The sequence below is a fragment of the Lampetra fluviatilis genome, chromosome 1 (assembly GCF_964198595.1).
Source record: "Lampetra fluviatilis chromosome 1, kcLamFluv1.1, whole genome shotgun sequence".
In the NCBI taxonomy this organism is placed as follows: Eukaryota; Metazoa; Chordata; class Hyperoartia; order Petromyzontiformes; family Petromyzontidae; genus Lampetra; species Lampetra fluviatilis.
The window spans coordinates 25,037,148-25,050,379 of NC_136275.1; the positions used below are offsets into that span (position 1 = coordinate 25,037,148).

The 13,232-nt window shown below is 42.7% G+C and overlaps 1 protein-coding gene across 2 annotated transcripts in view; it reads right to left on the reverse strand.

Annotated features, from left to right (window-relative positions):
* Positions 1 to 12,949, reverse strand: part of LOC144938022 (von Willebrand factor C domain-containing protein 2-like) — a 45,812-nt gene extending 32,863 nt beyond the window's left edge. The window contains exons 1-2 of one of the 2 annotated variants that reach the window (XM_078865751.1): positions 12,413 to 12,949; positions 9,187 to 9,316 (exon numbers count right to left, since the gene is read on the reverse strand). In XM_078865751.1, the coding sequence (XP_078721877.1) occupies positions 9,187 to 9,316; positions 12,413 to 12,814 (532 nt within the window). In that variant the 5' untranslated portion in view covers positions 12,815 to 12,949. Of the gene's footprint in view, positions 1 to 9,181; positions 9,317 to 12,412 lie in introns of both variants that reach the window. The other variant, XM_078865826.1, reaches the window with a different exon arrangement.
* Positions 12,950 to 13,232: the final 283 nt, after the last annotated feature.

Consider the following 13,232-nt stretch of genomic DNA (forward strand, 5'->3'; position numbering starts at 1 on the left):
GTGGTGGGGGGGGGGAGTGAAGAGGACGTTAAACTTTGATGAATTTACCTCAGAGTCGCATGTTAATGCGTGCGCATATTTTTAACGGGAATTAAAAATGGCGTCCACCCCGCAGCGAATGCGTCGCTACCCGTTGCCAGGGGCAACTGCCGTGGAAAACCAAATGGACCAATCGTGTCTCGCAAATCCCTCACATTTCGTCCAATGAAACTGCGTATGGTCCGGCGACACACAGACACACACACAGACAGACAGATTTGCGATTTTATATATATAGACTAGCAGTAGTACCCGGCGTTGCCCCGGTGAAAAATATATGTCTTAATAACCTTACATATATACACACCCTCACCACTCGCCCTCACCATTCTCCCTCACCACTCATCCTCACCCTCAACACTCACCCTCACCACTCACCCTCACCATTCACCCTCACCACTCTCCCTCACCACTCATCCTCACCAATAACACCCTCACCACTCTCCCTCACCACTCTCCCTCACCACTCATCCTCAGCAATCACACACTAACGAATCACCACTCACCACTCTCCCTCACCACTCTCCCTCACCACTCTCCCTCACCACTCTCCCTCACCACTCTCCCTCACCACTCTCCCTCACCACTCTCCCTCACCACTCTCCCTCACCACTCTCCCTCACCACTCTCCCTCACCACTCTCCCTCACCACTCTCCCTCACCACTCTCCCTCACCACTCATCCTCACCAATCACCACTCACCCTCAACACTCACCCTCACCATTCACTCTCACCACTCTCCCTCACCACTCTCCCTCACCACTAATCCTCACCAATCACACCCTCACCAATCACCCCTCAACACTCACCCTCACCACTCACCCTCACCATTCACCCTCACCACTGTCCCTCACCACTCTCCCTCACCACTCATCCTCACCAATCACACCCTCACCACTCACCCTCACCACTGACCCTCACCACTCAACCTCCCCTCACCACTCACTAATCACCACTCACAATCGCCACTCACAACCGCCCTCACCATTATATTTTTGCCCCAGTCAACGCCGGATATTTTCCATTCGTAGCAGTTTATATCAACTTTATAAGCAACTTATATTAAACAGGAAGCGCGATCCTAAAGTAATTTACAACCTTCGATTAGTCCTTTGTGCGATTCAAAGAATCGATTCCTGGCATGTTGGGGGTTTACATTTTGAATGATAGTTTCATTTTCATTGTTATTTTATTTTTTAATTTTTTCAGGAGTTTTTAATTACATTTTTGCCCCGGTCAACGCCGGATATTTCCCGTTCGTAGCAGTTTATATCGACTTTAATCAACTTATAGTAAACGGGAATCGTCCGAATCTAAAGCAATCTACAACTTTCGATTCCTTTGCGCGATTCAGAGAATCGATTCTTGGCACGTCGGGTTTAAAAGTAATTACACAGTTGTTTTTTCATTGGTATGTAATGTTTGAAAGTTTTCAGAAGATTTTAAATGTATTTTCCCCCTGGGCAACGCTGGGTATATCGAGTTTATACCACAAAATCGTCGCTTGACACGGGTGGGGTGTCGAGGCCTAGTACCGTGCAGAGCCTCCGGCCTCGCCTAAATTGCCCACCCGGCTGAGGCTGGGTACGGTTAGCGTTCCCCCCCCCCTCGCTACAATAATACTGTGTAATCGCTATAATTTTATTATCTACCGACCCTATAATAGTAATTGCACACATTGGGGTGGGAGGGGAGTGAAGAGGACGTGAAACTTTGATGAATTTACCTCAGAGTCGCGTGTTAATGCGTGCGCATATTTTAAACGGGAATTAAAAATGGCGTCCACCCCGCAGCGAATGCGTCGCTACCCGTTGCCAGGGGCAACCGCCGTCCAATGAAACTGCGTATGGTCCGGCGACACACAGACACACACACAGACAGACAGATTTGCGATTTTATATATATAGATAAGGGGAAGTGGTTTTAAAGACATTGACACAGAATTGGTTCTAAAGAGTGTTGGGCCATACAAATCGGTAACACAAAGACACACTTCACCTTGGCTAACCCACATTGATTTTACTGTCAAATAACTGAGTGCTAGATCACATTTAAAGACATATGTTTATATATGCGTAGTGAACTACAAAAAAATACTTGTTTTGTGATCAGCGTTGGCAGTGGTGCAAAAGCACAAAAAAACGAAAAACACTGAACACGTTCACCCATTTTACGGCAGTGTGAATGACGGGCCGTGTTGAGTTTTGTTTTGTTGTTGTTGCAAAAAATGCTGTGACACGCGAGTCTGCCTTATGATCGATGTGTTTCGCTACTGTTGCTGAAATTAACATTGCTATGCCAACCAATAATAGATACGGTATATTCTGAGATTAATATGATCCACTGTAATTTATGACGACATGAACCCCTCATCTAGTCTTCGCATCTGATAGGCGCACAGTGATGACATCACCTTTATTCTCCTATTTAAGACCAAAACAGGAGGATTTCTTCACAATTCTGGCTGTCGCCTAATGAAGCTGGTTGGTGTAATCACCAGCGAAACGTCGTACTCGAATTGTAAATGTTGTGGGTTTACCCTCTAACACACCAGTTTGCTGGAATACTAACTAATTGTTACGTTTTGTTTACGTGACAAACCTTACTAATTGGCTGTGTCGGGTGGTGGTGGGTTTAACGACACATTTATATTTACGTGAGCTAACAAACAAAAAACCTTTATCATGGTTGACATATGTGGTTATCTCTCTAAAGAGTGTTCCGCACTGTCTCATGTTTACTCCCTTTTCTGCAGTTGGGCAGGCACGTTACAAGGAAATTAATTTTGGCAGCACGTGTCACCAGATGAGCTTTGAAGAAACGTTGCTGTGCACAGGCAACAAAATGTGCTATTAGTTATTAACAAGAAACACAAATGTGTAAAGTGCACACAGCCTTTATGCAAAAAAACATATCAGCATTTCCTGAAGTGCATTGTAGTATGCTTAGCATTGTTGGCTATGTACGGTGCCAAAAAAGATCAGCATACATACATACATACGTGTCTGAGATCACCATTAAAATAAAGTTGAGCAAATGTGACCAACTCATAGCAGCAGCAAAGTTATTGTTATTGTTGTCTAAGACAAGAGGACCACAATGCACATCAAATGTTGATGCTTATTGCATATTCACAATGGCTGTGTTTTTTTACACATTTCTGCATCTTGTTTTCCAGCCTGCAATATTACTACGTTATGATGAGTTATTCTACTGATTTACAGATTTGAGACATGTGTTATTGCAGAAACATTTCAGAGTAGAATGCACACTTCTATATGATCAATGGGAAATGTGTCTTTTGGTTATTTTTTTCAGTAAAACCCATAGTATTGAAACGGGTTAGTGGTAGTGCATGACATTGACAATGTAGAGGACAACTAAACACAATGCACAGTGGTATGAACGCTTTTTGAAGAAGACTGACTCAATTTGTCAAAATGCACGTCTGAAGCAGATGGCTATGTTTTTTTGTTGAGAAGGTTGCATTCATTAAATATATCAAAATCCCGATTTTTGTGCATTTATTTAGGCATGGTGCATTGGCAAATATATATAAAATGAGGTCAAAAGAGATAACATTTCACGTAACAATTCAATGAAGGTGAATGCTCAGTCAGCCAAATTTCTGGGAGTTAAATCCCCAAGGTCACAGAATCCATTAAACTTTACAGAGGTGTGAAATCATAGTACCCCCTAACAATTGCGGAATAATGTTCCAATGCATATGCATGGCAGAGGCTTAGAATTGTTTAGAAGTTGGCCCCAGGTAGCCTAAGTGTTATATCAAAGCCAATTCGTGGATTATTATTATTGAAATCATAATTACTATGGCCCATATTCATCTCCAAAACTGTAAACCGATAAGTTTGACAATGGAACATTTGAAGCCACAATGCTCATCATTGCAAAACACTCTTACAGGACATCATATATTGTAACATTCAAACATTGGGCTATATATTGAGTTAAATGTGAATAGAATTTAGTCAAGAACTATCACCATTAGTCTTGCTTTTTATATACTGCTGGATGAAGATCTCCCCAAGTCGTAATCATTTATCATTGTCTCATGATGCAACGATACAACTGAATCATGCACATGGGCTGAATTCATTGCTCCATTACCATGGTGGTCATCCTTTCTCCCCATGCTCCTTTGCACACTGTTCAACTTCTCTTCCATTTTTTTTCTTGCCAGTTTCCATTTCCAATCCACGTCGTAGCAGACAATGTGCACTGACTGAAAACGTTCTTCCTTTGGAAACACTACTGTGTTGCTTTCCATTATCCACGTTGAATGTTCCACAAGCACTCCAACCTGCTCTCACTCGTCTTCTTCATTTTGATAATCAGAGCTCGATGCTGTTTGTTTAACCCTTGGTAAACGCACGCACTTCACACCTATCTCAGAGACAATTGTTGTTGCTGTTGCAAATTGATAGGAGTTTAGAGACCCACAGGGCACATGTAGGGGTCTCGATTAACTAAATTGGCCCAGGAGGAATTCAGCAGGAAACATTAATGTTAGCCTTGCTGCATAAATATTGCCATTAGTTTAATGTCTTTGCAGGGAATGAGGTTTGGGAGATGGAGGACATACATCAGTGCCTTTTATTGTGTATTTATCCATTGTGATTTACACTATATATTCTGCTTCTCTGTATAGTCCGTTCGGTTTTTCTCTGAGTGAATTCTGGGGGCGTCATTGCAAGATGTTGACTCCCTCGCCTGGTATAAAGGAGTGTGCGGGTTCGATCACGGCCGTGAATGCCTGTATATCTCGAGTTTGCATCTTCTTCCCGTGGTCGCATAGATTTTTCACTTAGTCCGATTTTTTCCTCCACATTTAGAAACATGCGTTTACAATATTTGGCTGTGATATATTTACACATGATAAGCCATTTCATCTGGCTCATTGGGCCTTACCTGGTAAAATAATGTTTTTTGTTGAATAGTAGTTTCTGAATGCATTCTGTTCTGTGTTTGCAGCATTTTGTGCATTTTATATTATGTATGTGCTGTGATGTTGTGTGTGGTGTGACCGTATTGGTCTGTTTTAAGCAGGCGTATGTATCCAGAGTTGGTTTACTATGAATAGCATTTATATTTAACTTGTTTTAAAGGTATATTAACAAATAATAGCTTCTAAGCTACTTCTGTCAGCTTAAACGTCAATGCAAATATATATCATATTATTTTAATTGCATTGTATTAATGTATTCATTTTGAACTGTTTTGGAAAGAATGCCTATTTGCAATTATAACAAAACTAGTAATTAGATAATTGTGGAGAATTCAAGTTATAGAATAGTTAAGCAGACAATACATATCCTTCACAAATATGTCTCTCTACGTAAAAAAATGTGGAGTATTTTTATTAAAAATTTGTTTCACACAACCATCAGCTCCACGGCATTCTGAGAGCGAACAATTTTCCCAGCATTGATTCAAAAAACATAAATATTGTAGTAAAACATATATATGGGACACAATACAACAACATTAGTTAATAGTTCAATGTCCGAATGTAACGGTCAGAGCTTTATTGTGTCCTTAAAACTCCTCTCATTGACAGTGCCTATAACATCGCTCACTATGATTATGGTTTCTGGGAGGGGAGGTCAGTTTTTCTACTTTAATGTAAGGTTGACATTGGTTCTAGGTTGCTCCTGCAAGTCATCATAAAACACTACAATGGCAAGAGAATACTGAGGGAACACAATGATTGCATTTTATTGTGGACAACCTAAACCATTTACTCCGATACGAGAGAAAGAACTTAACGACACTGCCTCATGTTATTTCAACAATATTAAATTTGAAATTCAGATTTCTTCGTGCCATCCTATAACATGTTAGTTCATGTAAATTAAATGTTAGGTTAAATGAGCAAGTACTTGGTGTATATATTTGAAAACAAACAATGCAAGTCAATAAGAGATGGATTTTTATTGAAATGGTACCCTTGACTAGCCCCTGTTATGAAGGTTACATACAGCGTGGGGCATTACAATGTAACCATGGACAACGTAATTATATGATTGTTTCACATTCACAATGTAAATGTGTGGAATGCAGTCAGTCCAGAGGGGCAATGTTTGATGCTATGCAATAGCAGATGCTTGGAGATGTTTACCAAAAAAGTTAAAACTCAATATGCAGCCTTAAGTGAAGCCTTCAATCTGCCTAAGTTACAACATGTTCACTCGCAAAAGGAATATAAAATTACGTACTAATACAACCGTAAATATAATACAATTATGTACCTTGTTGAAATTCCCTTCAATTAAATATTTTCATGAAATATGAAACAACATTCTTCTTGCCCTGCTATATTGAAACTAAAACAAATAATTGTAAGATGTTGGTGCTACATAAATAGTGTATATGTTCTGTATAAATACACTGAATTAAATGTTATACATCAACTCAGGAAGGATCGGTTGCACAGTGGTTTGTGGACTGTGCTATAAACTTAGCGACCTGAGTTCAATTCCCAGCCAATGGTTTCCATCGGTGGTGAGTGATATTTAAACAGTACTGGGTCCCAGTTCACCAATCTAACTAACACGGTGAAGTATGGCTAAATTCCTATGTGCCCAACCCGACGTGGGGAGGCCTTCATCCAGCAGTGGATTGACAAAGGGCTGTAAGTTATTCGTCATCATCATCATCATCTATCCATTGCTGGTTGAAAGGCTACCCAAACCATCACCATTTCTCATAGTCTTGTGATGCAGCAACATGTCTAGCACCTGCACTCACGCTGATTTCATCTCTGCATCTCTAAAGTGGACGCCCTCTTGAGTACATTATTTCCTTCGAGATGCACTCCATCGTTATTCTCGACCACCAACCATCATTCTAGCGATGTATCCTGCCTACTTTTCTTAACAGTATATATACATGTCTCTAACGTGTGCATTTTCTCTAACCCACATGTCCTTCTTTCTCTGCCACAATGTAATTCCAAGCAGGTACAAATCCTCACGCTTCTTCGTGCTTTTGTTCCATGTTATTTATGAATGCCCATGTATTTCCTCTATATCATAGCAGGTAAAATTATACACTGATTAAGAGTATCCTTCTTTGGTTCTTTCGGTTAAGTCACGTCTAAAGATAAAATAATAAATTAAATAATAGCATATTACGACGTTTCGATTGCAACACAAGCAATCATCATCAGGCATAAAAGAAATAGCAATAAAAATCTAACTAGAAAACTATAGACAGACATACAAGCAGACAGACATCACAAGGACACAGAGAGAGAGAACACATATCGGCACAAAGAGAGAGGTTGTTGTGTTGCAATCGAAACGTCGTAAAATGCTATTATTTAATTTATTATTTTATCTTTAGACCGTGACTTAACCGAAAGAACCAAAGAATAATTCCTGCAGTCACGAAAGCTCCAAAATTAAGATTAAGGGTATCCTTCTTTAGGCACATCGGCATGTTGCTTTTGTATGATTCGGTTCAGTTTCATCATGATTATCCCAGTTTAACACTTAGGCTTTCGCGACCAATATTATTCATAATATAGGTTTTTGGGTCAGATCGCATTATTTATAAATGTGTCGTAACCCTCCACCACCCGACACGGCCAAACCCGTGTCGTAACCCTCCACCACCCGACAAACCCGTGTCGGGTGGTGGAGGGTTACGACACATTTATAAATAACGCGATCTGACCCAAAAACCTATATTATGAATGATTATCCCAGTCTGCCTTCAATAACTGTACCATGTATACTTCAACATAAATCTTCAACGGTGTTCGGGCTGACTGTCTATTGGTAAACAGGACCTCATCCTGCACCGTTACTTGCGATGCGAACCGTGTTCCTGGCTAGCTCCCAAGTTGACGGGAGTCATCTGAAATTGAGGAGTATGCTTCACATCTTAGGTGGGTATCTTCTCCAACCAGCACTGGTCAGCATGGTCAAATATATTTCCACATATCTTACGGTCGCGTATCTCTCATCCAATGGCAGCGTAGCCTGAAGCATGATGCTCAGTCATTTGGACCTCCGATGTCATCAGACATGATGACAACAGGGTAGGTGCAGGAGTAGTGGATGTTAAAAATAATTGACTAAGAACAGGATACCATCTTTTAAATTCCTGATTTTGTATTAATTATTATATAAAGTCACGATGCAATTAGGTCTAACCACTACTACATTTGTGCATGTTAACCATGCTTACAGTAGTATGGTTGAATGTAAACAACATAGGGAAGAGTTGCTTAGTAAAAATAACCTCTTTAATATGAGCGTTCTTTTTTTCTAGCGAGCTAATCAATAGCCTCGGCTGCTCATAGTGCTGTATATCTCCACACAATTTACCTTCACATCAATATGGCAGACATTTGCTAAATTAGCTCTCAACTTCGCTGAAACCTAGCTGTGAGCCAGGAAGGGTTAAGATGTATTGCTCAACGCCTTTAAATAACTAATTGTAAATATATTTAATTGAATATACTAACATATTGCTTGTCATTCAAATGTTTCTATGCACTTCAAAGGCTGAAGTGTTCGTACGAAATTAAATCACAATCAAATAAGTATCTTGGTTATTGAAATATAACAGTGCCTAAGCACACAACCTCACCACAGTGTGGTCATTAAATTCCTACGGCATGTCAAGATTAATCTGAAGTGCTTTTGTGTCACTATGAATCTTCTGAGTTGTGCATACATCTTTCAGCTGTTTAATTAAATGTGAAGGTTTGAACACTTCAATTTATTTAACATTACCAAGTTTTTTTTACCTTTTTAAATGTCTGTGCAGTGTGCATAACGAGTCATATGTATGTTAGCAATGTTGTGCTAACATATATATTTGGTAAATGAAAGTTATCGTCAATAGGTACGAATGCAACATTTAAAACGCAAAACATGTGAATGCACAAATATGGAGCCAGAGATGGAGAAAAAAAGTAGTGCTGGACAATTTAATAACTATGATTTCTCAATTACCAGAATAGCCTGTGACTAAATGTGATGTATTAGGAATGTTGAGAACACTGTGACATGGCTTTGTTTTACCAGGTCTTGCACGGACCCTGCATGATGTGGCGTGAATTGGCTTCAATATTCTGCAATATTGTGTAGTGTGGCATGGCGTATCGTACCGTACCATGCTTGCAGACCGGGCAGCACTGCTCTGGCTCGTAAACTGGGTTCACGCACTCTGGGACTGCGCAGTCAGCCACGACGCAGGACACCTCCCCGTTCGCTTCACAGCGGCAACGCTCGCATGGGGAAGGCTGCACCAGTAACAGTCCGCATGCAACCACACAGTCCACGCAAACGCCACCATGAAGACTTGGATTACACAGCTCGCATACGTACAATAAACCTATTATCCGGTGTATGTTGTGACACTCAACTTTGTGGCAATGTTTTTTTTACATTGATTAAATACCACAGTGCTTTATAAAATATTCATGTTTCATTTAATTTCAAGAGCAAAATAAATTGCGCTCCAACTGACAGCCTGTGTATATCACATGCAGAGAAGCTCAATATGTTCCTTGGAAGCTTTGGCATGGCCTCTGCTGTAATTCACCATAAAATGCAATACATTTATAGAACATTTCTGATTACGTGGTGGGGCTAGATGTATTTAAAGTTGGCATTATTAAATTGACTGTGTGCTATCATTTTACATATAGAATATTCATTGACTTCAACAAGAATGTTCAATGATAATTGTGGAATAAAATGCTATTCATCTTTTTTAATTCATGACACGCCAGGGTGTCAAAGGAAAGAAGAAACAGTCAGAGCTCAACAAAACATTTACATGTTTCACCAACAGATACATGCGTATCTTTACGTGCAAGGAATTGTATGCAGCTTGCTTGTACTTTACCGTAATTGCTGACACAATGCAAGTGCACATTTACAGTATGTGTTTTGGCAAATCAGGATTGTTTGATATATAATACTATATTTAGCTACATAAAGGCACAGTGTTCTTAATAAAATTTATTAATTCAATCTGAAAAATGAAGTCTATTAACAGGATTTTTTTTGCTGCATGTTGAAATCTTTGACGTTCATCCTCACAACAAGAATTATACAACCATTTTCAGTAACGCCAATACTCTAACTTACATCCAGCAGCATTTACAGTTTAACAAACCAAACAATTGGCATTTCCTAAACACGTTAAAAACATAATTGTTCAGCATCTGAGAAATCCAGAAAGCTTGATATACATTCACGTAATGCGCCTGCAGACTGCCTTAGTTACATTTTGTTTTCAACAATGGCCATCTATCTACGCAGTGACAAAGACGGGAGGAGCTGGTATGATGTCAGGCAGACCGCCCTCCGCCACCGCCCCCCCCCCCTTAACACAGCGCTGTCCGTGGTGCTGAACCGGTGACAGGCGGCCCCGTTCTACGCCGATTGACCCACGGCGCTTGGTTTAAAGAAAAAAACATAGTTATTGATTTCCCGTACGTTTTTTATGTTGAATCCCCGTCCCTGTAAGCAGCGTCGTGAGCGTATCCAATTTCTCCTTCTGTGAGTTGACAGTGGCCGCTACCAACCGCGAGTAGCGGCGTTTAGATGTACACACACACATATCGAGTGCTCTCACTGAAGTGGAGTTTTTGTTGTTGTTGGAAAAGCGGTCACCCTTGGTAGATGTGTCAAATGAAAAGTGTCACTGGTCGCATGTTGAATTAATTTGCAGTTTACACTGACTGTTGGGGTAAGTGAAGTTGGCGAGCACCGATGAAAGCTGGCACGGCACAAGAGGAGGTGGGTGGTAAGAACCACGCCTGGCCATCTTTGTCTCCCCAGTGATAATGTTTATTGCATATCTGCACCAGGTACACATTTGAAGTTGAGTCGACCTTGGGGGGGGGGGGGGGCGGCGCAGGGCAGTTTTAGATATTCGTCACTGATGTTGGCCTCGAGAGGGAATCGAACTCGAATCGTCGTGTTCATAGCGCAGTGCGCTTACCACCAGCACGATGCCTCTCCCCACGTGCACTAACACACGCGTACGCTAGCCCGTAAAAAAAACAATGAAAGGTATTCATTTTACGAAGAGAACACCAACAAATCCCAAACCGCTACCACCTGTTTTAGAATAGTAATATCATTTGCTCTCTACTCCTGATTGCATGACTAACACAGAACGTGTCATCATGGCATTCAAGCTTCCTCCTACCCGCGGTGCTCCTTCCTCACGTTGTGCGCGGCGTGACAATGCGTTTTGATAAATATAGTTGCTCGATCGCCTTAATATCACGAGGTGATAGTGCACTGAGATTGACGTACTACCTTGAAGACGGAAGCTATACAGATATCGTTCGAGTACTGTATCTCTTACAATCTACTTCACAATCTACTTCACTTATGGGAAGCTGGGTTTTGACAACGGCTGGCAATAGTTAATCTATAGCAGACAGTAATTAAATCGGGTCTGTAAGAATGTCCACAATGCATGATCAAACGGAAAGTTGTTAGAACAATCACCTCGCAATAATGGACACATGACTGGTGGGAATCGAACCTCCGTTTCTGTGCATACCGGCTTGACAGGTGTTTCAATTAGCTCGTAATGGAGTTTCTAATTGATTCTCATCAACGGCCGAATTCTGGCGTTTGAACCTAAGTTATCTGTCCCATAGTTTCATACTCTAAGTTTGACTCTGGGAACATCCTGAGTTTGAATCCCAAAATCAGTAGAGTTCCGAGTGCAATCCCTATATCCACTATAAACAAATCCCGTTCTAAATACGTTATACAGTACTGTAGTTTTATCGCCACACTACCTAGAACCAGAATATTACACCACCCTAACTTAGCCTAGTTAGAATCCTCGCACAGAACTTCGCTCTGCATTATTTAAACTCAAATAACAACGCCAATAACGAATCTGCGCTAAGCTACGTAATAAACAACACCACCACTAAAGACAAAGATCCCCCGTGTAGCCTCTATAGACTGTTGGGGCAAGTTCTGTTAGCGAGCACATATGAAGGCCGGCACGACGCATGATCGGGTGGGTGGCCAAAGCCACTCCCGGCCGCCTTTGTCTCCCCAGTTGCCATGTTTACACACGGCACCAGGTCTGAGTCGACCTAGAGGGACTGGTTCAGATAAGCGCCACTGGTGTTGGTGGCCGTGAGCGGGAGTCGAACTCGGGAGCCGGGTTCATAGCGCAGCGCGCTAACCGATATACACTACCCATGGTTAGTGTAGCTACCCATGGTTAGTGTAGCTGACCGTGCTATTGGTGGTGGTTAGTGTAGCGAACCACTACGCTAACCACCATCACCACCAAACTACTACCACCACCATCACGACGAGGCGAGTGGAGCAGGGCAAGCGATACGCACCTTGAACTCCTGCAGGAGTCCGTAGGTGGCTCCCCGATACTCGCACTCGCTGCGCGCCTCCTTGCACTCGGGGCAGCAGCCGTTGTGCTCCACGCGGGCGCAGCGCGACGCCGAGATGCGCGGGCACTCGGGCTTGGGGCACACGGGGCCGTCCACTGTGCAGCGGCACGGGCACGACGAGTGTCCCGGCGAGAACTCCTCACCCAGCTTGTACACGTAGCCCGTCTCGTCCAGGCAGCCCTTGCCGCGGTAGTCCTCGAGCACGTAGTCCGGTGGCGCCGACAGCGTGGAGTCGGCGCCCGGCGGGGACGCGGCGGCCGGGTGAGACTCTGCGGGGACCGAGCGAAGGGCCAGCGCGAGCAGCGACCACCAGAGTGCACGCAGTCGGCGCGCGGGGGCCATGCTCCCGTGTGCCTTGATCGACAGACAGCGCGCCTCCTCGTCCTCGCTGCTACATGGAGCCCGAGTGCTCCTCGCGGGGGCTCCTCCCCCGCAGCACCGTGGCAAACCCAACGCCTTCTCCCCCCTCCTCCTCCAACCACCACCAACCACACTCACGACGTACACGCCACACACACAAACGCACGCGCGCGCACACACACGCGGCTCACTGGCTCGCCTGCTGGCTGGATGCATTAATATAGACTGACCCGACTGGCTGGCAGGCTGGATGAAAGATTGGATGGAAGAATTGACGGATTAAACAATGGATGGACGGGATCTTTGGGTCGTCTACTGGCCATTTGAATTAACATAGACTATTTGGCCAGGTCGTGCGATGGCTGGTTCACTGGATGGAAGAATGGATTAAATGATGGAT